General features: G+C 42.9%; 2 protein-coding genes across 2 annotated transcripts in view; one reads left to right on the top strand and one right to left on the bottom strand.

Annotated features, from left to right (window-relative positions):
• LOC106578202 (GRB2-associated-binding protein 1) overlaps nucleotides 1-15,665 on the bottom strand; it is a 68,200-nt gene extending 52,535 nt beyond the window's left edge. Inside the window, exon 1 of the mRNA XM_082965386.1 lies at nucleotides 15,032-15,665. Within this exon, the coding sequence (XP_082821512.1) occupies nucleotides 15,032-15,106 (75 nt within the window). The 5' untranslated portion in view covers nucleotides 15,107-15,665. The remainder of the gene's footprint in view (nucleotides 1-15,031) is intronic.
• Nucleotides 15,666-16,517: 852 nt separating this feature from the next.
• Nucleotides 16,518-27,500, top strand: part of LOC106578188 (type II inositol 3,4-bisphosphate 4-phosphatase) — a 58,762-nt gene continuing 47,779 nt past the window's right edge. Inside the window, exons 1-4 of the mRNA XM_082964604.1 lie at nucleotides 16,518-16,699; nucleotides 18,612-18,802; nucleotides 19,001-19,065; nucleotides 25,145-25,226. Coding sequence (XP_082820730.1) covers nucleotides 18,685-18,802; nucleotides 19,001-19,065; nucleotides 25,145-25,226 — 265 coding nt within the window. The 5' untranslated portion in view covers nucleotides 16,518-16,699; nucleotides 18,612-18,684. The remainder of the gene's footprint in view (nucleotides 16,700-18,611; nucleotides 18,803-19,000; nucleotides 19,066-25,144; nucleotides 25,227-27,500) is intronic.

Below are 27,500 nucleotides of genomic sequence, written 5' to 3'. Positions count from 1 at the left end.
CTGTATTCTACCGCTACCAGTTATTACTATGCTACTACTGTATTCTACCGCTACCAGTTATTACTATGCTACTACTGTATTCTACCACCACCAGTTTTTTACTCTGCTACTACTGTATTCTACCGCTACCAGTTATTACTATGCTACTACTGTATTCTACCACCTCCAGTTATTACTATGCTACTACTGTATTCTACCACCTCCAGTTATTACTATGCTACTACTGTATTCTACCGCTACCAGATATTACTACGCTACTACTGTATTCTACCGCTAGCAGTTATTATTATGTTACTACTGTATTCTACCACCACCAGTTATTACTATGCTACTACTGTATTCTACCGCTACCAGTTATTACTATGCTACTACTGTATTCTACCACCTCCAGTTATTACTATGCTACTACTGTATTCTACCGCTACCAGTTATTACTATGCTACTACTGTATTCTACCGCTACCAGTTATTACTATGCTACTACTGTATTCTACCGCTACCAGTTATTACTATGCTACTACTGTATTCTACCACCTCCAGTTATTACTATGCTGTTGAGAAGAAGTTGTCAGTAATCATTTCACTGTACTATTGAGGAGAAGTTGAAATTAAGCATTTCACTGTACATTTCACAGCTCAAACACGAGACGTATGTGGCAGGGTCTTCAGACGATCACGGATTACAAAAAGAAAACCAGCCCCGTCGCGGACATCGACGTCTTGCTCCCAGACAAATTAAACAACTTCTTTGCTTTGAAGACAATACAGTGCCGCCGACACGGCCCGCTACCAAAGACTGTGGGCTCTCCTTCTCCGTGGCCAACGTGAGTAAAACATTTAAATGTGTTAACCCTCGCAAGGCTGCCAGCCCCGACAGCATCCCTAGCCGTGTCCTCAGAGCATGCGCAGACCAGCTGGCTGGTGTGTTTACAGACATATTCAATCAATCCTTATCCCAGTCTGCTGTCCCCACATGCTTCAAGATGGACACCATTTTTCCTGTTCCCAAGAAAACTAAGGTAACTGAGCTAAATGACAAACACCATATTACCCTCCAAACTCATCATTAAGCTTGAGACCCTGGGTCTCGACCCCGCTCTCTGGGTCCTGGACTTCCTGATGGGCCGTCCCCAGGTGGTGAAGGTAGGAAACAACATCTCCACTCCGCTGATCCTCAACACTGGGGCCCCACAAGGGTGCGTTCTCAGCCCTTTCCTGTACTCCCTGTTTACCCACGACTGCGTGGCCATGCACGCCTCCAACTCAATCATCAAGTTTGCAGACGACACTGCAGTGGTAGGCTTACAACCACGAGACGGCCTACAGGGAGGAAGTGAGGGCCCTCGGAGTGTGGTGTCAGGAAAATAACCTCTCACTCAAAGTCAACCAAACTAAGGAGATGATCTGCCACGCCTGCTACCGCTCTCTCCCCCGCCGTGGCGCTCGAGGGCACCAGGCTGCCCTGCGTTACGCACACCTGCCTTCCCTCACATCACGCGTTTCAGCGATATTGGACTCACCTGGACTCACTCACCTGTTTATTACCTCCCCTATATTTGTCAGTTCCCCAGCTGCTGCATTGTTTGTCACATGTCCTGTTCCTGTCTTGTTCTATGTCTATTCCCGAACAAATGTCTGACTCCCCGTACCGGCTTCTCCTGTCCGGCGTCGGCTCTTACATGATTGTGGACTTCAGGAAACAGCAGAGGGAGCAGCCCCCTATCTACATTGACGGGACAGTAGTGGAGACGGTGGAGAGTTTTAAGTTCCTCGGCGTACACATCACGGACAAACTGAAATGGTCCACCCACACAGACAGCATGGTGAAGAAGGCGCAGCAGCGCCTCTTCAACCTCGGGAGGCTGAAAAAATTGGGCTTGTCACCAAAAACACTCACTAACTTTTACAGATGCACAATTGAGAGCATCCTGTCTGGCTGTATCACCGCCTGGTACGGCAACTGCTCCGCCCTCAACCGCAAGGCTCTCCAGAGGGTAGTGAGGTCTGCACAACGCATCACCGGGAGCAAACTACCTGCCCTCCAGGACACCTACAACACCCGATGTCACAGGAAGGCAAAAATATCATCAAAGACAATTACCACCCGAGCCACTGCCTGTTCACACTGCTATCATTCAGAAGGCGAGGTCAGTACAGGTGCATCAAAACTGGGACCGAGAGACTGACAGCTTCTATCTCAAGGCCATCAGACTGTTAAACAGCCATCACTAACACAGAGAGGCGGCTGCCTACCTACAGACTTGATTTCATTTTCCACTTTAATAAATAGAACACTAGTCACTTTAGTAATGGCACTATAAGAATGTTTACATATCTCGCAATACTCACCTCATATGTATATACTGTATACTGTATCCTTCACTATCTATTCTATACTATCTGTTGTATCTTAGCCACTCTGTTACTGCTCATCCATATAGTTTATATTTATATATTCTCATCCCATTCCTTTACTAGACTGTGTGTATTAGGTTTGGATGTGGAGTTGTTAGATATTACCTGTTAGATACTGCTGCACTGTCTCGTCTAGAAGCATAAACATTTCACTACACCCGCAATAACATCTGCTAACCACGTGTTCAGTATGTGACCAATAAAATGTGATTTCATGTGATAGTAGTAACAAGTAGTAGTAAGAGATAGTAGTAACAGATATTAGACAGTAGTAACAGATAGTAGTAACAGATAGTAGTAGTAGTAGTAACAGATAGTAGTAGTAACATATATTAGTAACAGTGTAGTCCTGCTAGCTAACTCAGGACCATTAGTCCTCCGAGCTAACTCAGGGACATTAGTCCTGCTAGCTAACTCAGGGACATTAGTCCTGCTAGCTAACTCAGGGACATTAGTCCTGCTAGCTAACTCAGGGACATTAGTCCTGCTAGCGTGATTTCATGTGATAGTATTAACAAGTAGTAGAAGCAGATAGCAGTAACAGATATTAGACAGTAGTAACAGATAGTAGTAACAGATAGTAGTAGTAGTAGTAACAGATAGTAGTAGTAACAGATAGTAGTAGTAGTAGTAGTAGTAGTAACAGGTAGTAGTAGTAACAGATAGTAGTAGTAGTAGTAACAGATAGTAGTAGTAACAGATAGTAGTAGTAGTAGTAACAGATAGTAGTAGTAACAGATAGTAGTAGTAGTAACAGACAGTAGTAGTAGTAGTAGTAGTAGTAACAGATAGTAGTAGTAGTAACAGATATTAGTAGTAGTAGTAGTAGTAGTAACAAATCGTAGTAGTAGTAGTAGTAGTAGTAGTAACAGATAGTAGTAGTAGTAGTAGTAGTAGTAGTAGTAGTAGTAGTAGTAACAGATAGTAGTAGTAGTAACAGATAGTAGTAGTAGTAGTAGTAGTAACAGATAGTAGTAGTAGTAGTAGTAGTAGTAACAGATCGTAGTAGTAGTATTAGTAGTAATAACAGATATTAGTAGTAGTAGTAGTAGTAGTAGTAGTAGTAGTAGTAGTAGTGGTAGTAACAGATAGTAGTAGTAGTAGTAACAGATAGTAGTAGTAGTAGTAACAGATAGTAGTAGTAGTAGTAGTAGTAGTAACAGATAGTAGTAGTAGTAGTAACAGATAGTAGTAGTAGTAGTAGTAGTAACAGATAGTAGTAGTAGTAGTAACAGATAGTAGTAGTAGTAGTAGTAGTAACAGATAGTAGTAGTAACAGATAGTAGTAGTAGTAGTAGTAGTAGTAACAGATAGTAGTAGTAGTAGTAGTAGTAGTAGTAACAGATAGTAGTAGTAGTAGTAGTAACAGATAGTAGTAGTAGTAGTACCATATAGTAGTAGTAGTAGTAGTAGTAGTAGTAACAGATAGTAGTAGTAATAGTAGTAGTAGTAGTAGTAGTAGTAGTAGTAACAGATAGTAGTAGTAACAGATAGTAGTAGTAACAGATAGTAGTAGTAACAGATAGTAGTAGTAACAGATAGTAGTAGTAGTAGTAACAGATAGTAGTAGTAGTAGTAGTAGTAGTAACAGATAGTAGTAGTAGTAGTAACAGATAGTAGTAGTAGTAGTAGTAGTAACAGATAGTAGTAGTAGTAGTAACAGATAGTAGTAGTAGTAGTAGTAGTAACAGATAGTAGTAGTAACAGATAGTAGTAGTAGTAGTAGTAGTAGTAACAGATAGTAGTAGTAGTAGTAGTAGTAGTAGTAACAGATAGTAGTAGTAGTAGTAGTAACAGATAGTAGTAGTAGTAGTACCATATAGTAGTAGTAGTAGTAGTAGTAGTAGTAACAGATAGTAGTAGTAATAGTAGTAGTAGTAGTAGTAGTAGTAGTAGTAACAGATAGTAGTAGTAGTAGTAGTAGTAGTAACAGATAGTAGTAGTAGTAGTAGTAGTAGTAGTAACAGATAGTAGTAGTAGTAGTAGTAACAGATAGTAGTAGTAGTAGTAGTAGTAGTAGTAACAGATAGTAGTAGTAGTAGTAGTAGTAGTAGTAACAGATAGTAGTAGTAGTAGTAGTAGTAGTAACAGATAGTAGTAGTAGTAGTAGTAGTAACAGATAGTAGTAGTAGTAGTAGTAGTAGTAGTAACAGATAGTAGTAGTAGTAGTAGTAGTAGTAGTAGTAACAGATAGTAGTAGTAGTAGTAGTAACAGATAGTAGTAGTAGTAACAGATAGTAGTAGTAGTAGTAGTAGTAGTAGTAGTAGTAACAGATAGTAGTAGTAGTAGTAGTAGTAGTAGTAGTAACAGATAGTAGTAGTAGTAGTAGTAGTAGTAACAGATAGTAGTAGTAGTAGTAGTAGTAGTAACAGATAGTAGTAGTAGTAGTAGTAGTAGTAGTAGTAACAGATAGTAGTAGTAGTAGTAGTAGTAGTAACAGATAGTAGTAGTAGTAGTAGTAGTAGTAGTAACAGATAGTAGTAGTAGTATGTGACCAATAAAATGTTGATTCGATTTTGATTCGAGAGCTTGTCAGTAAACATTTCACTGTTTGTTTATACCTGCTGTATCCTCTGTATGTGAATAATACACACACACACACACACACACACACACACACACACACACACACACACACACACACACACACACACACACACACACACACACACACCTGCGGCTGATTTCTTTGCTGAAAGGGAAAATACCTCTATAGTTTCATTGCATCATTCAGCGACCACGCTGCCAAAGATAATATCCAGGCCTGGTATGTGTGTGTGTGTGTGTGTGTGCACAGATTGTTCTAGCATTGCAGTTACAGTCTTAATCTGGCCATAACTAATGCTAAGAGTGTTTCTCAACAGTTTCACTGAGACACTCCCCAAACTTTACTCAGCAACGTGTGTCAAAGGGTTTTATTCTGTAGTGCACATACACACACACACACACACACACACACACACACACACACACACACACACAACAGGATATGTTCACTGGAAGTGAAGGCCGCAAGACAGGAAAGAGTGGTTTGGTGTGGGGGGGGTCTCTGCCTAAATGACATAGACCCTAAACCAGGAATGGTTTCCTCTTCTCTCTATCTCTCTCTGTCTCTGTTTGTCTCTGTCTCTCTGTCGCTCTGTCGCTCTGTCTCTGTGTGTCTCTCTGTTTGTCTCTGTCTCTCTCTCTGTCTGTCTCTCTGTTTGTCTCTGTCTCTCTGTCGCTCTGTCGCTCTGTCTCTGTGTGTCTCTCTTTTTGTCTCTGTCTCTCTCTCTGTCTGTCTCTCTGTTTGTCTCTGTCTCTCTGTCTGTCTCTCTCTGTCTCTCTCTCTGTCTGTCTGTCTGTCTGTCTGTCTGTCTGTCTGTCTGTCTGTCTCTGTTTGTCTCTGTCTCTGTGTGTCTCTCTGTTTGTCTCTGTCTCTCTCTCTGTCTGTCTCTCTGTTTGTCTCTGTCTCTCTGTCTGTCTCTCTCTCTGTCGCTCTGTCTCTGTCTGTCTCTCTGTCTCTGTCTGTCTCTCTGTTTGTCTCTGTCTCTCTGTCTCTCTGTCTGTCTGTCTCTCTGTCTCTCTGTTTGTCTCTGTCTCTCTGTCGCTCTGTCTCTCTGTCTGTCTCTCTGTCTCTGTCTGTCTCTCTGTTTGTCTCTGTCTCTCTGTCGCTCTGTCTCTCTGTCTGTCTGTCTCTCTGTCGCTCTCTCTGTCTCTCTGTTTGTCTCTGTCTCTCTGTCGCTCTGTCTCTCTGTCTGTCTCTCTGTCTCTGTCTGTCTCTCTGTTTGTCTCTGTCTCTCTGTCGCTCTGTCTCTCTGTCTGTCTCTCTCTGTCTCTCTGTCTGTCTCTCTCTGTCTCTCTGTCTGTCTGTCTCTGTCTGTCTCTGTTTGTCTCTGTCTCTGTCTCTCTGTCTGTCTCTCTCTCTGTCTCTCTCTCTCTCTCTCAATTCAATTTCAATTCAATTTTAAGGGCTTTATTGGCATGGGAAACATATGTTAACATTGCCAAAACAAGTGAAATAGATCATAAACAAAAGTGAGATAAACAATAGAAAAATTAACAGTAAATATATCACTCACACAAGTTCCAAAAGAATAGAAACATTTCAAATGATATAAATATATCATATATATAGCCTGATATAAATAATATAATAAATATAAATATATATTATATTCAAATGGACGCCTGAGTGGCACAGTGGTCTAAGGCACTGAATCTCAGTGAAAGAGGCATCACTACAGTCCCTGGTTCAATTCCAGGCTGTATTACATCAGGCTGTGATTGGGAGTCCCATCGAGCGTCGCACAATTGGCCCAGCGTCGTCTGGGTTTGGCCGGGGTGGGCCGTCATTGTAAATAAGAATTTGTTCTTAACTGACTTGCCTAGTTAAATAGAAGGTTAAATATTATGTCTATATACAGTGTTGTAATGATGTGCAAATAGTTAAAGTACAAAAGGGAAAATAAATAAACATAAATATGGGTTGTATTTATAATGGTGTTTGTTCTTCACTGGTTGCCCTTTTCTTGTGGCAACAGGTCACACATCTTGCTGCTGTGATGGCACGCTGTGGTATTTCACCCAGTAGATATGGGAGTTTATCAAAATTGGGTTTGTTTTCAAATTCTTTGTGGATCTGTGTAATCTGAGGGAAATATGTGTCTCTAATATGGTCATACATTTGGCAGGAAGTTAGGAAGTGCAGCTCAGTTTCCACCTCATTTTGTGGGCAGTGTGCACATAGCCTGTCTTCTCTTGAGAGCCAGGTCTGCCTACGGCGGCCTTTCTCAATAGCAAGGCTATGCTCACTGAGTCTGTACATAGTCAAAGCTTTCATTAAGTTTGGGTCAGTCACAGTGGTCAGGTATTCTGCCACTGTGTACTCTCTGTTTAGGGCCAAATAGCATTCTAGTTTGCTCTGTTTGTTAATTCTTTCCAATGTTTCAAGTAATTATCTTTCTGTTTTCTCATGATTTGGTTGGGTCTAATTGTGTTGCTGTCCTGGGGCTCTGTGGGGTCTGTTTGTGTTTGTGAACAGAGCCCCAGGACCAGCATGGTTAGGGGACTCTTCTCCAGGTTCATCTCTCTGTACAGTAGGTGATGTCTCTCTCTCTCGCTCTTCTGTCTCTCACTCACTCACTCTCTCTCCCTACTGTCTCTCTCTTCTCTCTCTCTCTCTCTTCTCTCGCTTTCTCTCCCTTCCTCCATCTTCGAGTGGTGATGTGTTTTCCAGTCAGAACCCGCAATGACATTACACCTGAACAGGAAGTAGACACAATAAAACTCAAAATAGCCCCCATCCCTTCCTGTCCACAGTCAAAAATAAGTCAGGAGATGTGGCTGTGTTGTCTTAAAGGGGAGCAACAGGGCCCATAAAGGGGAGGCCCATATCTCTACAAACCTTCTCAGTTCTAGGTCATAACTCCTATCCTGAGACACTTGATGAATACCAGTGGTGTAAAGTACTAAAGTAAAAAATACTTTAAAGTACTACATAAGTAGTTTTTTGGGGGTATCTGTACTTTACTTTAATATTTATATTTTTGACAACTTTTACTTTTACTTCACTACATTCCTAAAGAAAATAATGTACTTTTTACTCCGTACATTTTCCCTGACACCCAAAAGTACTCGTTAGGTTTTGAATGATTAGCAGGACAGAAAAATGGTCCAATTCACGCACTTATCAAGAGAACATCCCTGGTCATCCCTACTGCCTCTGATCTGGCAGACTCACTAAACACAAATGCTTCCTTTGCAAATTATGTCTGAATGTTGGAGTGTGACCCTGGCTATCCGTCTGGTTTGCAATGCCCCTCCTGGAGGCACAAAAATACACACACACACACACACACACACACACACATACACACACACACACACACACACACACACACACACACACACACACACACACACACACACACACACACACACACACACACACACACACACACACACACACACACACACACACACACACACACACCAGGAGGTCTGTTTAAAAGCCTATTTTAACCTCATAATGTGTTAATGTCGTTCAGGGTAGCAGCCTACAGGAGTACAATCCTATATATACACTAAATTCAAGAAGAGTATTTTCCTGCTTGAGTTGAACGTGACTTGTGGGAGATAAAGTTTTACCATAGTCTGTAGTGAGAGAGAGAGAGAGAGAGAGAGAGAGAGAGAGAGAGAGAGGAGAGAGAGAGAGAGAGAGAGAGAGAGAGAGAGAGGAAAACACTGACTAGGTACAGACTCAGCGAGCACAGTCTGGCTATAGAGACTGGTCGTTACAGACAAACCTGGCTGCCCAAAGAGGACAGTCTGGCTATAGAGACCGGTCGTCACAGACAAACCTGGCTGCCCAGAGAGGACAGTCTGGCTGCCCAGAGAGGACAGTCTGGCTATAGAGACCGGTCGTCACAGACCAACCTGGCTGCCCAGAGAGGACAGGCTGGCTGCCCAGAGAGGACAGTCTGGCTGCCCAGAGAGGACAGTCTGGCTATAGAGACCAGTCGTCACAGACAAACCTGGCTGCCCAGAGAGGACAGTCTGGCTGCCCAGAGAGGACAGTCTGGCTATAGAGACCGGTCGTCACAGACAAACCTGGCTGCCCAGAGAGGACAGGCTGTGCTCACTCTGCTCCAGGGGAGAGGTAGAGACAGAGCTGCATTTCCTATTACACTGTGACAAATACTCAGACCTAAGAGAATATTTATTTCCCAAAATTATAATTCAATACAAAGAATTTGAAACTATAAAAGATGAGGAAAAATATCAAATATTTATTGGGTGAAAAGCCAAAATGTGCAGTTTTGGCAGCCATATATGTGTCCTCCTGCCTCAACCTGAGGGACAGCCAGTGAAAAGTGCAATGTAATGTGGATAATATTTCCCATCTTGTTTTGTTTTGTCTTTCATACCAGGTCATGTGTCTTCTCAGTCATGTTGACACTGGTCTACTACCGTCGCTTTAATGTATTGTTGTTCTGATTAATATTGTTGTTGTAGTTGTTGTTAATGGTGATCCCATGTCCACTACTACTATTATTACTGCTGTTGGTCACACCATTTATTTATATATAAATATATATTTTTTCTTTTTCTATATGTACACTTTGACAATGTAAGTAATAATGAACTTACCATGTCAATAAAGTCAATTGAATTGAATAGAGAGAGAGAGAGAGAGAGAGAGAGAGAGAGAGAGAGAGAGAGAGAGAGAGAGAGAGCTATACAACTTGAGAGGGACTGTCACGTCCAGACCATAGAAAGCTGTTATTTTCCTAGTTTAGTTTTTCTATGTTGTCATGTTCTAGTTTTGTATTTCTATGTTGGGTTTTGTTTGGGAGGATCTCCAATTAGAAGCAGCTGGTCATCGTTGTCTCTAATTGGAGATCATACTTAAGTAGGTGTTTTTTTTCCACCTGGGTTTGTGGGAGATTGTCTTTGAGTTAGTGTATGTTGCACCGCTTCGACACGGTTTGTTGTTTTGTTATTCAGTTTATTTATATGTATTGCATAGTTTCCACAGTGAAAATAAAATGTGGAACGACACACACACGCTGCACGTCGGTCCGCTCCTTCCTACGACAACCGTGACAGGGAAAGCAGTGTGCCTTCACACAAAAAGTTATAAATATTCCAATCATTCAGGGTTGAGAGTGACGCACTAGAATCTACTGCTACTGTGGTCATCCAATAGAATAGATGAAGCTAACTGCTTTACCAGTGAATACTGCATCACTCAGACCCTGTTATACAGAGATATGGCTCAGACCCTGTTATATAGAGATATGGCTCAGACCCTGTTATACAGAGATATGGCTCAGACCCTGTTATACAGAGATATGGCTCAGACCCTGTTATATAGAGATATGGCTCAGACCCTGTTATATAGAGATATGGCTCAGACCCTGTTATACAGAGATATGGCTCAGACCCTGTTATATAGAGATATGGCTCAGACCCTGTTATATAGAGATATGGCTCAGACCCTGTTATACAGAGATATGGCTCAGACCCTGTTATATAGAGATATGGCTCAGACCCTGTTATATAGAGATATGGCTCAGACCCTGTTATATAGAGATATGGCTCAGACCCTGTTATACAGAGATATGGCTCAGACCCTGTTATATAGAGATATGGCTCAGACCCTGTTATACAGAGATATGGCTCAGACCCTGTTATATAGAGATATGGCTCAGACCCTGTTATATAGAGATATGGCTCAGACCCTGTTATACAGAGATATGGCTCAGACCCTGTTATATAGAGATATGGCTCAGACCCTGTTATATAGAGATATGGCTCAGACCCTGTTATATAGAGATATGGCTCAGACCCTGTTATATAGAGATATGGCTCAGACCCTGTTATATAGAGATATGGCTCAGACCCTGTTATACAGAGATATGGCTCAGACCCTGTTATATAGAGATATGGCTCAGACCCTGTTATATAGAGATATGGCTGTTATAAAGAGATATGGCTCAGACCCTGTTATATAGAGATATGGCTCAGACCCTGTTATATAGAGATATGGCTCAGACCCTGTTATATAGAGATATGGCTCAGACCCTGTTATATAGAGATATGGCTCAGACCCTGTTATATAGATATATGGCTCAGACCCTGTTATACAGAGATATGTCTCAGACCCTGTTATATAGAGATATGGCTCAGACCCTGTTATATAGAGATATGGCTCAGACCCTGTTATACAGAGATATGGCTCAGATATGGCTCAGACCCTGTGATATAGATATATGGCTCAGACCCTGTTATACAGAGATATGGCTCAGACCCTGTTATATAGAGATATGGCTCAGACCCTGTTATATAGAGATATGGCTCAGACCCTGTTATATAGAGATATGGCTCAGACCCTGTTATATAGAGATATGGCTCATACCCTGTTATATAGAGATATGGCTCAGACCCTGTGATATAGAGATATGGCTCAGACCCTGTTATATAGAGATATGGCTCAGACCCTGTTATATAGATATATGGCTCAGACCCTGTTATACAGAGATATGTCTCAGACCCTGTTATATAGAGATATGGCTCAGACCCTGTTATATAGAGATATGGCTCAGACCCTGTTATACAGAGATATGGCTCAGATATGGCTCAGACCCTGTGATATAGATATATGGCTCAGACCCTGTTATACAGAGATATGGCTCAGACCCTGTTATATAGAGATATGGCTCAGACCCTGTTATATAGAGATATGGCTCAGACCCTGTTATATAGAGATATGGCTCATACCCTGTTATATAGAGATATGGCTCATACCCTGTTATATAGAGATATGGCTCAGACCCTGTGATATAGAGATATGGCTCAGACCCTGTGATATAGAGATATGGCTCAGACCCTGTTATATAGAGATATGGCTCAGACCCTGTTATACAGAGATATGGCTGTTATATAGAGATATGGCTCAGACCCTGTGATATAGATATATGGCTCAGACCCTGTGATATAGAGATATGGCTCAGACCCTGTTATACAGAGATATGGCTCAGACCCTGTTATATAGAGATATGGTGTAAGGAGTGAGGAGACCAGGTGTGAGGAATGAGGAGACCAGGTGTGAGGAGACCAGGTGTGAGGAGTGAGGAGACCAGGTGTGAGGAGACCAGGTGTGAGGAGACCAGGTGTGAGACCAGGTGTAAGGAGTCAGGAGACCAGGTGTGAGGAATGAGGGGACCAGGTTTGAGGAGTCAGGAGACCAGGTGTGAGACCAGGTGTAAGGAGTCAGGAGACCAGGTGTGAGGAATGAGGGGACCAGGTGTGAGGAGTCAGGAGACCAGGTGTGAGGAATGAGGGGACCAGGTGTGAGGAGTCAGGAGACCAGGTGTGAGACCAGGTGTGAGGACTGAGGATTCCAGGTGTGAGACCAGGTGTAAGGAGTCAGGAGACCAGGTGTGAGACCATTTGTGAGGAGTCAGGAGACCAGGTGTGAGACCAGGTGTGAGGAGTGAGGATTCCAGGTGTGAGACCAGGTGTAAGGAGTGAGTAGACCAGGTGTGAGACCAGGTGTGAGGAGTGAGGATTCCAGGTGTGAGACCAGGTGTGAGGAGTCAGGAGACCAGGTGTGAGACCAGGTGTGAGGACTGAGGATTCCAGGTGTGAGACCAGGTGTAAGGAGTCAGGAGACCAGGTGTGAGACCATTTGTGAGGAGTCAGGAGACCAGGTGTGAGACCAGGTGTGAGGACTGAGGATTCCAGGTGTGAGACCAGGTGTAAGGAGTGAGTAGACCAGGTGTGAGACCAGGTGTGAGACCAGGAGTGAGGAGACCACTGTAGTATTGAGTTGAAGAAACAAATATAATAAGGTTTACCTTACTCACAAATGTTCAACATTTTTATTGGGTTATTGGTTTAACTATCACTATTTACTTTACCCAAGTGCTTAATTCTATAGATTAATTAAAACCCTCTATCTGAGAGATCTACTGCGGCCCTCATCCTCCACATACAACACCCATTCACTCCCCCCTATCTGAGATATCTACTGCAGCCCTCATCCTCCACATACAACACCCGTTCTGCCAATCACATTCTGTTAAAGGTCCTCAAAGCACACACATCCCTGGGTCGCTCGTCTTTTCACTTTGCTGCAGCTAGCGACTGGAACGAGCTGCAACAAACAACTCAAACTGGACAGTTTTATCTCCATCTCTTCATTCAAAGACTCAATCATGGACACTCTTACTGACAGTTGTGGCTGCTTTGTGTGATGTATTGTTGTCTCTACCTTCTTGCCCTTTGTGCTGTTGTCTGTGCCCAATAATGTTTGTACCATGTTTTGTCCTTCTACCATGTTGTGTTTCTACCATGTTGTTGTCATGTTGTGGTGCTACCATGTTGTGTTTCTACCATGTTGTTGTCATGTTGTGGTGCTACCATGTTGTTGTCATGTTGTGTTGCTACCATGTTGTGTTTCTACCATGCTGTGTTGTCATGTTGTGTTTCTACCATGTTGTGTTGCTACCATGTTGTGGTTCTACCATGTTGTTGTCATGTTGTGTTGCTACCATGTTGTTGTCATGTTGTGTTGCTACCATGTTGTGTTGCTACCATGTTGTGTTTCTACCATGTTGTTGTCATGTTGTGTTTCTACCATGTTGTGTTGCTACCATGTTGTTGTCATGTTGTGTTGCTACCATGTTGTTGTCATGTTGTGCTTCTACCATGTTGTTGTCATGTTGTGTTGCTACCATGTTGTTGTCGTGTTGTGTTGCTACCACGTTGTGTTTCTACCATGCTGTGTTGTCATGTTGTGTTTCTACCATGTTGTGTTGCTACCATGTTGTTGTCATGTTGTGCTTCTACCATGTTGTGTTGCTACCATGTTGTTGTCATGTTGTGTATCTACCATGTTGTGTTGCTACCATGTTGTTGTCATGTTGTGCTTCTACCATGTTGTTGTCATGTTGTGTTCCTACCATGTTGTTGTCATGTTGTGTATCTACCATGTTGTTGTCATGTTGTGCTTCTACCATGTTGTTGTCATGTTGTGTTCCTACCATGTTGTTGTCATGTTGTGCTGCTACCATGTTGTTGTCATGTTGTGCTGCTACCATGTTGTTGTCATGTTGTGTTTCTACCATGTTGTTGTCGTGTTGTGTTGTTGTCATGTTGTGTTTCTACCATGTTGTTGTCATGTTGTGCTGCTACCATGTTGTGTTGCTACCATGTTGTCATGTTGTGTTTCTACCATGTTGTTGTCATGTTGTGTTTCTACCATGTTGTTGTCATGTTGTGTTTCTACCATGTTGTTGTCATGTTGTGTATCTACCATGTTGTGTTTCTACCATGTTGTTGTCATGTTGTGTTTCTACCATGTTGTTGTCATGTTGTGTTCCTACCATGTTGTTGTCATGTTGTGTTACTACCATGTTGTTGTCATGTTGTGTTTCTACCATGTTGTTGTCATGTTGTGTTCCTACCATGTTGTTGTCATGTTGTGTTTCCACCATGTTGTTGTCATGTTGTGTTTCTACCATGTTGTGTTTCTACCATGTTGTTGTCATGATGTGTTCCTACCATGTTCCTACCATGTTGTTGTCATGTTGTGTTGCTACCATGTTGTTGTCATGTTGTGTTTCTACCATGTTGTTGTCATGTTGTGTTTCTACCATGTTGTTGTCATGTTGTATTCCTACCATGTTGTTGTCATGTTGTGTTGCTACCATGTTGTTGTCATGTTGTGTTGCTACCATGTTGTTGTCATGTTGTGTTCCTACCATGTTGTTGTCATGTTGTGTTCCTACCATGTTGTTGTCATGTTGTGTTGCTACCATGCTGTGTTGTCATGTATTGCTGCCTTGCTATGCTGTCGTCTTTGGTCTGTCTTTATGTAGTGTTGTGGTGTCTCTCTTGTCCTGATGTATGTTTTGTCCTACATATTTATTTATTTGTATTAAAAAATGTTTAATCCCAGCCCCCCTCCCCACAGGAGGCCTTTTGCCAGGCCGTCATTATTAAATAAGAATTTGTTCTGAACTGACTTTCCTAGTTAAATAAAGGTTAAATAAATAATAAAAAAGAGCTAAAATCTAAACTGTTATGAATATTAAAATGCTCTATACGCGCTTATAACAATACTTACATAGCGCCGTAACTTCTTCTCCGGCGGTGACTTCCTCAGCCAGCCGGCGCACACCACGTCCGCTCCTCCGCTCATCCTGTCCTCCTCAGTGATACGCAATATAACTTATATTGATCCGATATTCAAACCAAAACCGCAGGATCCGATCGATAAGTCTATAGGCTGTTGAGAGTTAATAAGATCGACTGGATCCGGACGCGATGTTCTGGTCACGACATAGCGAAACTCATACGGCAGGTTGGGCAGTTGTCAAAAATCACAGCGGTCTGTCTGGTGCAATGCTCCAATAGGTTTTTAAAAATCCTCGGAAGTCATAAATATCCTCAAAAACAACTGAACAATCCACTTTTCGCCACAGAAATCTGTGAAGAGTATTTTTTTATTTTCTTTCTCTTTCCACCACCGTAACGTTCATTTAGGATCTTGTTCAGTGGTTTCAGCCTCTGAAACGGTGGAAGGGACAAGGTAGGTTTATCAAACGTAAATCCTTAAAGGAAAGTAGCTGAGGAGAATACGTTCCCTCCAATCTAATCACGCAACCCGAAGAGATTGTTGTCGAGGCGTTTTACGTTTCCTTCCCACCTTCCTCTAGTTTAACTCGTTCTCTCGCACCTCCCTCTGGCTCAGCAAGGAGTGAGAGACAGACCCACGAAGGATTTGAAAACAAATCCAACGTTGATAAACTCCCATATCTACTGGGTGAAATACCACAGTGTGTCGTCACAGCAGCAAGATGTGTGACCTGTTGCCACAAGAAAAGGGCAACCAGTGAAGAACAAACACCATTGTAAATACAACCCATAATTATGTGTATTTATTTGTGTACTTTAACTATTTGCATATCGTTACAACACTGTATATAGACATAATATGACATTTGAAATGTCTTTATTCTTTTGGAACTTTTGTGAGTGTAATGTTTACTGTTAATTTTTTATTGTTTATTTCACTTTTGTTTATTATCCATTACTTGGCAATGTTAACATATGTTTCTCATGCCAATAAAGCCCCTAAAATGGAATTGAGAGAGAACCATAGGGAAAGAGGTAGGAAGAGAGAGAGCGGGAGAAAGAAGTAACTCAGCTGGGGTGGTATTCCCGCTCTAAGCCAGTCTTCTCAGCAATATTTACATTTCAAGTCATTTAGCAGACGCTCTTATCCAGAGCGACTTACAGACGAGTGCATACATTTTTACATACTTGCCCCCCCCCGTGGGAATCGAACCCACAACCCTGGCGTTGCAAGCGCCATGCTCTACCAACTGAGCTACAGTGGGGATATGGGCATCTTTAGGTCCATTTCAAGGAACCCCGAGAGGTGGAGCTATGGGATTTGTAGCCTAACCTACTGTATTTGGTTACATAATTGATATTCCTGTATTCTATTCTATTGTTCTGTTATACAGTGTCTGTTTTACTGTATTGTTATTTTATATTATTTTATATTCTCAGTTCACTTGTCCTTTACGCCTGTCCTTTCTGCCTCCATACTTTTCATTGAAGCAACAATAATTTCCTGAAGTAATGAGGGGAGGAAGCATGATGTTGATAACAGACCCGGGTCCAAACTACAAAGGTCGTCCAGCGCGACACCTCCTGCTCGGTCCCGCGGAGCTTCAACTAAACTTTCCGTTCAAACTGTTGAATTTTCCTCCAGGATTTTTGTTGGGTAAGTTTTCACACAACGAGCGATATCTAAAATGTTTTAAAGTATTCGGGAATGGTTATGAGTTGAAGAATAACGGATGTTAGGTAATTAATGAAAATGTCATTCCCCCAACCCCAACTACATTCTGTGTCCTGTATGTTAAATCCTCCTACAACTTCCAGATTGGACTTCAAATGTTGGCTCATGTTCAACAACTTTACATGTTAAGTGAGTTGAGCAGGCAAATATAACATGGATAGTTTGTTGGTTTCACGATTCCACATTTTAGCTATCAGCTACAACACTGGTTTTTACAAGACTTTTAGTGAGAACATGCTTCGTGTTGACCAACAGGGGGCGCCGTTGTATTACTAACTAGACAGGGACTTGTACTGAGCCTTATGCGAACTTCCTGGTCCCGTCCCTCAAATCAGTGAGTCAACACAGGAAGGAGCAATGGATGGACAGTTCACAGTATGGATGAATGATGAGTAGTCGACGGGATATGAATAGAAGATGTATTTTCCACGTTAGCTATCAATTTGAAAGAGGGAACTTTAGCATAAAACCCACATTGGAAAACTGAGATTCCGCAAATAACATATCAAAAGTGGCTTATTTGACGCCAACCCAACTACAGTAGTTACTAATGATATAAAATTGCTAATGTACGATTTAAAAGGTGGATTTTATCACGTAAAGTCAACTTTATACATTTCTATCCCGGGACCGTTCAATTTTCAACTCACCCACTCAGCAATTCTCCATAAATCTACTGTGGATTACCCAGAATCCTCTACCTTTATCACTTGAGTGTATTAGACAAAGGAGGTGGCGTAATACATTTACATTTACGTCATTTAGCAGACGCTCTTATCCAGAGCGACTTACAAATTGGTGGATTCACCTTATGATATCCAGTGGAACAACCACTTTACAATAGTGCATCTATATCTTTTTGGGGGGGGGGAGAGTAGGGGGGGGGGGGGGGTTAGAAGGATTACTTTATCCTATCCCAGGTATTCCTTGAAGAGGTGGGGTTTCAGGTGTCTCCGGAAGGTGGTGATTGACTCCGCTGTCCTGGCGTCGTGAGGGAGCTTGTTCCACCATTGGGGTGCCAGAGCAGCGAACAGTTTTGACTGGGCTGAGCGGGAACTGTGCTTCCTCAGAGGTAGGGAGGCGAGCAGGCCAGAGGTGGATGAACGGAGTGCCCTTGTTTGGGTGTAGGGCCTGATCAGAGCCTGAAGGTACGGAGGTGCCGTTCCCCTCACAGCTCCGTAGGCAATCACCATGGTCTTGTAGCGGATGCGAGCTTCGACTGGAAGCCAGTGGAGAGAGCGGAGGAGCGGGGTGACGTGAGAGAACTTGGGAAGGTTGAACACCAGACGGGCTGCGGCGTTCTGGATGAGTTGTAGGGGTTTAATGGCACAGGCAGGGAGCCCAGCCAACAGCGAGTTGCAGTAATCCAGACGGGAGATGACAAGTGCCTGGATTAGGACCTGCGCCGCTTCCTGTGTGAGGCAGGGTCGTACTCTGCGAATGTTGTAGAGCATGAACCTACAGGATCGGGTCACCGCCTTGATGTTAGCGGCATTTTATGGAGTAATTTAACAGCGTAATTACACTGTTACACTTCCAACACAGCGACAGCGTCAGATTGCGCGAAATGTTACTCAGCGTCATCTGGATCTGTCTGCAACAAAAGTTCCAACATTCACCTTCTGCGAACATTTCTGTTAAACCCCGTCTACAGCATACAGTTTGACGCAAACGTTCGATAAATCCAACAACATACGCACCACACAGAACGCAACGCAATGCTGCGAGGCAAACGCAGCGTTTTTCATTGGAAACGAATGTAATTCTGGTGTACCAAAAATGCAATGACGCTGTAAATGTGATCGACAGCGTCAAATGATGTGTGTGTTTACAGGTAAAAACCAGGTGTGAATAGCTCTGTAATGTGATGAAGCAGAGAGGAGGAGGAGGAGGATAAGAAAGAGAGGATGAAGGTGAATTCTCACCACCTAACCTCCCTGTCTAAGGGCCCTGCTAGCAGCTTCGACAGAGAGGGGAGACTGCGGGTGGGGCGGGAGACACAGGGTGGACAAGGGAGACCACAGGGTGAGTGCTACACACACTACACACACACACACACACACACACACACACACACACACACACACACACACACACACACACACACACACACACACACACACACACACACACACACACACACTGCACACACACTCACAAATATACTCAAACACACAAAAAGCAGGTACACACTCATACACACTTTTTCACTCTCTCTGTCAGGCATGTGTGAGAGATGGTGTCGTTTGAGAGGAAACCTCCTCTTCATCATGAAGACACCTCAACAGGTGAGAGAGAGAGAGAAGTTTACATACACCTCAACAGGTGAGAGAGAGAGAGAAGTTTACATACACCTCAACAGGTGAGAGAGAGAGAGAAGTTTACATACACCTCAACAGGTGAGAGAGAGAGAGAAGTTTACATACACCTCAACAGGTGAGAGAGAGAGAGAAGTTTACATACACCTCAACAGGTGAGAGAGAGAGAGAAGTTTACATACACCTCAACAGGTGAGAGAGAGAGAGAGAGAGAGACGTACAGTTGAAGTCGGAAGTTTACATACACCTTAGCCAACTACATTTAAACTCAGTTTTTCACAATTCCTGACATTTAACCCTAGTAACAATGCCCTGTCTTAGGTCAGTTAGGATCACCACTTTATATTAAGAATGTGAAATGTCTGAATAATAGTAAAGAGAATGATTTATTTCAGCTTTTATTTCTTTCATCACATTCCCAGTGGGTCAGAAGTTTACATACACTCAATTAGTATTTGGTAGCATTGCCTTTAAATAGTTTAACTTGGGTCAAATGTTTTGGGTAGCCTTCCACAACCTTCCCACAATAAGTTGGGTGAATTTTGTCCCATTCCTCCTGACTGAGCTGGTGTAACTGAGTCAGGTTTGTAGGCCTCCTCACTCGCACACGGTTTTTCAGTTCTGCCCACAAATGTTCTATAGGATTGAGGTCAGGGCTTTGTGATGGCCACTCCAATACTTTCACTTTGTTGTCCTTAAAACCTCTCTAGGGTATGTGGGACGAAATCGTCCCACCTACTCAACAGCCAGTGGAATCCCGTGGCGCGATATTCAAATACCTTAGAAATGCTATTACTTCAATTTCTCAAACATATGACTATTTTACACCATTTTAAAGACAAGACTCTCATTAATCTAACCACACTGTCCGATTTCAAAAAGGCTTTACAACGAAAGCAAAACATTAGATTATGTCAGCAGAGTACCCAGCCAGAAATAATCAGACACCCATTTTTCAAGCTAGCATATAATGTCACATAAACCCAAACCACAGCTAAATGCAGCACTAACCTTTGATGATCTTCATCAGATGACACTCCTAGGACATTATGTTATACAATACATGCATGTTTTGTTCAATCAAGTTCATATTTATATAAAAAAACAGCTTTTTACATTAGCATGTGACGTTCAGAACTAGCATACCCACCGCAAACTTCCGGTGAATTTACTAAATTACTCACGATAAACGTTCACAAAAAACATAACAATTATTTTAAGAATTATAGATACAGAACTCCTTTATACAATCGCTATGTCCGATTTTAAAATAGCTTTTCGGCAAAAGCACATTTTGCAATATTCTGAGTAGATAGCTCGCCATCACGGGCTAGCTATTTTGACACCCACCAAGTTTGGCACTCACCAAACTCAGATTTACTATAAGAAAAATTGGATTACCTTTGCTGTTCTTCGTCAGAATGCACTCCCAGGACTTCTACTTCAATAACAAATGTTGGTTTGGTTCAAAATAATCCATAGTTATGTTCAAATATCCTCTGTTTTGTTCGTGCGTTCAAGACACTATCCGAAGGGTGACGCGCCCGACGCGTTTCGTGACAAAAAAATTCGAAATATTCCATTACTGTACTTCGAAGCATGTCAACCGATGTTTAAAATCAATTTTTATGCGATTTTTCTCGTAAAAAAGCGATAATATTCCGACCGGGAATCGTTGTTTTCGTTCAAAGACTAAAAATCTAAAATGGACTCTTCTCGTGCACGCGCGCCCCTGTCTCATTGTTCTCTGATCGACCACTATCCAAATGCGCTACTGTTTTTCAGCAATGGGCTGCAAAGTCATCATTCAACGTTCTGCCGCCTTCTGAGAGCCTATGGGAGCCGTAGGAAGTGTCACGTTACAGCAGAGATCCTCAGTTTTCAATAAAGAGAGTGTAGAAGGCCAAGAAATGGTCAGAGAGGGCACTTCCTGTAAGGAATCTTCTCAGGTTTTTGCCTGCCATATGAGTTCTGTTATACTCACAGACACCATTCAAACAGTTTTAGAAGCTTTAGGGTGTTTTCTATCCAAATCAAACAATTATATGCATATTCTAGTTTCTGGGCAGTAGTAATAACCAGATTAAATCGGGTACGTTTTTTATCCGGCCGTGCAAATACTGCCCCCTACCCTAGAGAGGTTAAGCCATTTTGCCACAACTTTGGAAGTATGCTTGGGGTCATTGTCCATTTGGAAGACCCATTTGCGACCAAGCTTTAACTTCCTGACTGATGTCTTGAGATGTTGCTTCAATGTATCCACATAATTTTCCTTCCTCATGATGCCATCTATTTTGTGAAGTGCACCAGGCCCTCCTGCAGCAAAGAACCCCCACAACATGATGCTGCCACCCCCGTGCTTCATGGTTGGGATGGTGTTCTTCGGCTTGCAAGCCTCCCCCTTTTTCCTCCAAACATAACAATGGTCATTATGGCCAAACAGTTCTGTTTTTGTTTCATCAGACCAGAGGACATTTCTCCAAAAAGTATGATCTTTGTCCCTATGTGCAGTTGCAAATCCTAGTCTGGCTTTTTTATGGCGGTTTTGGAGCAGTGGCTTCTTCCTTGCTGAGTGGCCTTTCAGGTTATGTCGATATAGGACTTGTTTTTATTGTGGATATGGATACTTTTGTACCTGTTTCCTCCAGCATCTTCACAAGGTCCTTTGCTGTTGTTCTGGGATTGATTTGCACTTTTTCGCACCAAAGTACGTTCATCTCTAGGAGACAGAACGCGTCTCCTTCCTGAGCGGTATGACGGCTGCATGGTCATGTGGTGTTTATACTTGCGTACTATTGTTTGTACAGATGAACGTGGTACCTTCAGGCATTTGGATATTGCTCCCAAGGATGAACCAGGTCTACAATTTTTTGTCTGAGGTCTTGGCTGATTTCTTTTGATTTTCCCATGATGTCAAGCAAAGAGGCACTGAGTTTGAAGGTAGGCCTTGAAATACATCCACAGGTACACCTCCAATTGACTCAAATGATGTCAATTAGCCTATCAGAAACTTCCATGATATAATTTTCTGGTATTTTCCAAGCTGTTTAAAACTTCTCCAGGGTAGGGGGCAGTATTTTGACATCCGGATGAAAGGCGTGCCCAAATTAAACTGCCTGCTACTCAGGCTCAGAAGGTAGGATATGCATATTGTTAGTAGATTTGGATAGAAAACACTCTGAAGTTTCTAAAACCGTTTGAATGATGTCTGTGAGTATAACAGAACTCATATGGCAGGCAAAAACCTGAGAAAAATCCAACCAGGAAGTGTGGAAATCTGAGGTTTGTAGTTTTTTAAGTGATTGCCTATACAGTATACAGTGACTTAGGGTTAATTTTGCACTTCCTACGGCTTCCACTAGATGTCAACGGTCTTTAGAACGTTGTTTCATGCTTCTACTGTGAATATGGAGCGAACAAGAGGGCCTGGAGTTAGATGAGTGAGGAAATGACATGAGCTCAGAGGCGCGCGCTCACGTGAGCGTTAGCTGTGTTCCTTTTCTTTTCTGAAGACATTGGAATTATCCGGTTGGAATATTACTGAAGATTTATGTTAAAAACATCCTAAAGATTGATGCTATACATCATTTGACATATTTCTACGAACATAAATATAACTTTTTTGACTTTTCGTCGTGACATTTTCGCGCGCTTCCTGCATTTGGAGTAGTGAACTGAAAGCGCGAACAAAAAGGAGGTATTTGGACATAAATTATGGACTTTATTGAACAAAACAAACATTTATTGTGGACCTGGGATTCCTGGGAGTGCCTTCTGATGAAGATCATCAAAAGTAAGTGAATATTTATAATATTATTTCTGAGTTTTGTTGACTCCACAAAATGGCGGGTTTGGTTTCGTGTATGAGCGCTGTACTCAGATTATTGCAAAGTGTGCTTTTGCTGTAAAGTTTTTTTGAAATCTGACACAGCGGTTGCATTAAGGAGAAGTGTACCCATAATTCTTTGAATAACAGTTTAATATTTTGTCAACATTTATGATGAGTATTTCTGTAAATTGATATGCTCATTAACTGGATGTTATGGGAGGCAAAACATTTCTGAACATTACACGCCAATGTAAAATGTTTTTTTTTATATAAATATGAACTTTATTGAGCAAAGTCCTATGAAGTCCTATGAGTGCCATCTGATGAAGATCATCAAAGGTTAGTGATTAATTTTAGCTGTATTTCTGGTTTTTGTGACGCCTCTCCTTGCTTGGAAAATGGCTGTGTGGTTTTTCTTGTCATAGGTGCTGTCCTGACATAATCTAATGCTATGCTTTCGCCGTAAAGCCTTTTTGAAATTGGACAATGTGGTTGGATTAACGAGAAGATGTATCTTTAAAATGGTGTTAAATGCTTGAGAAATGTTTGAGAAATTTGAATTATGAGATTTGGGTTGTTTTGAATTTGCCGCCCTGCTATTTCACTGGCTGTTGAATAGTGTGTCCCGCAGGTGGGATGGTCACGTCCCACATACCCAAGAGAGGTTAAAGGCACAGTCAACTTAGTGCATGTAAACTTCTGACCCACTGGAATTGTGATACTGTGAAATATAAGTGAAATAATCTCTCTGTAAACAATTGTTGGAAAAATTACTTGTGTCATGCACAAAGTAGATGTCCTAACCGACTTGCCAAAACTATAGTTTGTTAACAAGAAATTTGTGGAGTGGTTGAAAAAACGAGTTTTTATGACTCCAACTTAAGTGTATGTAAACTTCCGACTGATCACCCAAACCCACAAAAGTGGAGACAAATTCAAACCCAATAATTACCGTGGGATATGCACGGTAATACCGTGGGATATGCATATGCATATCCTCTAAATCCTCTAAATCCATATCCTCTAAATCCAATAAATCCTCTAAATCCATATCCTCTAAATCCTCTAAATCCATATCGTCTAAATCGTCTAAATCGTCTAAATCGTCTAAATCGTCTAAATCCATATCCTCTAAATCCAATAAATCCTCTAAATCCATATCCTCTAAATCCAATAAATCCTCTAAATCCATATCCTCTAAATCCTCTAAATCCATATCCTCTAAATCCTCTAAATCCATATCGTCTAAATCCTCTAAATCCATATCCTCTAAATCCTCTAAATCCTCTAAATCCTCTAAATCGTCTAAATCGTCTAAATCCATATCCTCTAAATCCTCTAAATCCATATCCTCTAAATCCTCTAAATCCATATCCAGAAAATCCTCTACATTATCATTAACAGCAGACTCTTACATTTTCTCATTGAAAACAGAGCAAATTGTCAAGTTGGAATTTTTACCAAATTACCGTACGACAGACCACGTATTCACCCTGTACATCCTAATTCACTAACATTCAAAACAAAACCAAAGTCTTCTCACGCTTTGTTGATTTCAAAAAACGCTTTTGACTCAGTTTGGCTTGAGGGCCTGCTATACAAATAGAAGGAAAGTGGTGTTGGGGGAAAAACATAAAGCATTATAAAATCCATGTACACAAACAACAAGGTTAAAATTGGCAAAGAAAACACACATTTCTTTCCACAGACCAGCTTGAGGCCCACCCTCTTCAACATATACAGTACACAAAATGAGGTGGAAACTGAGCTGCACTTCCTAACCTCCTGCCAAATGTATGACCATATTAGAGACACATATTTCCCTGAGATTACACAGATCCACAAAGAATTTGAAAAAAAATCACATTTTGATAAACTCCCATATCTACTGGGTGAAATACCACAGTGTGTCGTCACAGCAGCAAGATGTGTGACCTGTTGCCACAAGAAAAGGTCAACCAGTGAAGAACAAACACCATTGTATATACAATGTTTATTTCTCTTTTTGTTAATTATTTATTTCACTTGCTTTGGCAATGTAAACATATGTTTCCCATGCCAATAAAGCCCCTTGAATGAGAGAGAGAGAGAGAGAGAGAGAGAGAGAGACAGAGAGAGAGAGAGAGAGAGAGACCCACTATGTATGGTTGTATAAGACTTTATAAAACACTTTGTCCTTCAACTGTAGTAACAATAATGTGATGTGTTGTGTGTCTACAGAGATCTGCTTTAGAGGAGGTGCTGGTTCTGGAGAGATGTCACGTTCTGGAGAGCACAGACAACAACAATGGACTACTCATTAGTAAGTACACAATCATTAGAAGTACATAGAGGGGGATGGAAAGAGAGAGATGGAGGTAGGGAGAAGGAGGAGAGCTCGAGCAGGATTCCAGAGAGAGGGAGGAGAGAGGAGGAGAGAGGGAGGAGGAGGAGGAGAGGGGAGGAGAGAGGGAGGAGAGAGGGAGGAGAGAGGAGGAGAGAGGGAGGAGAGAGGAGGAGAGAGGAGGAGAGAGGGAGGAGAGAGGAGGAGAGAGGAGGAGGATAAGGGAGGAGAGAGGGAGGAGAGAGGAGGATAAGGGAGGAGAGAGGAGGAGAGAGGGAGGAGAGAGGAGGATAAGGGAGGAGAGAGGAGGAGAGAGGAGGAGGATAAGGGAGGAGAGAGGAGGAGAGAGGAGGAGAGAGGGAGGAGAGAGGAGGAGAGAGGAGGAGAGAGGGAGGAGAGAGGAGGAGAGAGGAGGATAAGGGAGGAGAGAGGAGGAGAGAGGAGGAGAGAGGGAGGATAAGGGAGGAGAGAGGAGGAGAGAGGGAGGATAAGGGAGGAGAGAGGAGGAGAGAGGGAGGAGAGAGGGAGGAGAGAGGAGGAGAGAGGAGGAGAGAGGGAGGAGAGAGGAGGAGGGAGGAGGAGAGAGGGAGGATAAGGGAGGAGAGAGGGAGGAGAGAGGAGGAGAGAGGAGGAGAGAGGAGGAGAGAGGGAGGATAAGGGAGGAGAGAGGAGGAGAGAGGGAGGAGAGAGGAGGAGAGAGGAGGAGAGAGGGAGGATAAGGGAGGAGAGAGGAGGAGAGAGGGAGGAGAGAGGAGGAGAGAGGGAGGAGAGAGGAGGAGAGAGGAGGAGAGAGGAGGAGAGAGGAGGATAAGGGAGGAGAGAGGGAGGATAAGGGAGGAGAGGAGAGAGGAGGAGGAGGAGAGAGGGAGGATAAGGGAGGAGAGAGGAGAGGAGGAGAGAGGAGGATAAGGGAGGAGAGAGGAGAGAGAGAGGAGGAGAGAGGGAGGATAAGGGAGGAGAGAGGAGGAGAGGAGGAGAGAGGAGAGGAGAGGAGAAGGGAGGAGAGAGGAGGAAGAGGGAGGAGAGAGGAGGAGTAGAGGGAGGAGAGAGGGAGGATGAGAGGGAGGAGAGAGGAGGAGGAGAGGGGGAGAGAGGGAGGAGAGAGGAGGAGAGAGGGAGGAGAGAGGAGGAGAGAGGAGGAGAGAGGAGGAGAGAGGAGGAGAGAGGGAGGAGAGGAGGAGAGAGGAGGAGAGAGGGAGGATAAGGGAGGAGAGAGGAGGAGAGAGGAGGAGAGAGGGAGGAGAGAGGAGGAGAGAGGAGGAGAGAGGGAGGATAAGGGAGGAGAGAGGAGGAGAGAGGGAGGAGAGAGGAGGAGAGAGGAGGAGAGAGGAGGAGAGAGGGAGGAGAGAGGGAGGAGAGGGAGGAGAGAGGGAGGAGTGAGGGAGGATAAGGGAGGAGGGAGGAGGAATAGGGAAAGACTGTCTGGATTATTCTAATATTAGTGACCAGTCTCTTTGTCCCGTTTCTCTTCATTTCTCTCTTTATCTCTATCTCTCTCTCTTTTGCTCTCTCTCTCTTTTGGTGAAATGACCCACTGTACTTGTTTTGTATTTAGGGTGTCTCAGGTTCTGCTGTTGTGCAGTGGTTGCACAGCCTTTCCTCTACAGGGAGCCAGGTTTTCCTGTGTCTACCCTTCTCAATGGCAAGGCTGTGCTCACTGAGCCTGTACTTTGTCATGGTTTTTCTAAGGTTTTCGATCAATAACCATGGTCAAATAGTTAGTCAAGGTGTACTGTCGATTTAGGGCCAGATATCACTGCATTTTGCTTTGTGTTTGTGCTTGTGTTTCCCAATAAGCAACGCCGTTTTGTTTCGACTGTGTTGTAATCTGTTTTATTCTGATTGATTGGATGTTCTGGTCCTGAGGCTTCAGTGTGTGTAGTAGAACAGGTTAGTGAACTCAGCCCCAGGACCAGCTGGATGAGGGTCCTGAGGCTTCATTGTGTTAGTAGAGCAGGTTAGTGAACTCAGCCCCAGGACCAGCTGGATGAGGGTCCTGAGGCTTCATTGTGTGTTAGTAGAACAGGTTTGTGAACTCAGGACCAGCTGGATGAGGGTCCTGAGGCTTCAGTGTGTTAGTAGAACAGGTTAGGGAACTCAGCCCCAGGACCAGCTGGATGAGGGTCCTGAGGCTTCATTGTGTGTTAGTAGAAGAGGTTAGTGAACTCAGGACCAGCTGGATGAGGGTCCTGAGGCTTCAGTGTGTTAGTAGAACAGGTTTGTGAACTCAGGACCAGCTGGATGAGGGTCCTG

The sequence above is a fragment of the Salmo salar genome, chromosome 18 (assembly GCF_965601325.2).
Source record: "Salmo salar chromosome 18, fSalSal1, whole genome shotgun sequence".
Classification (NCBI taxonomy): domain Eukaryota; kingdom Metazoa; phylum Chordata; class Actinopteri; order Salmoniformes; family Salmonidae; genus Salmo; species Salmo salar.
Note: the sequence above shows the minus strand (reverse complement) of the source record. Positions and strands in the feature narration are given on the sequence as shown.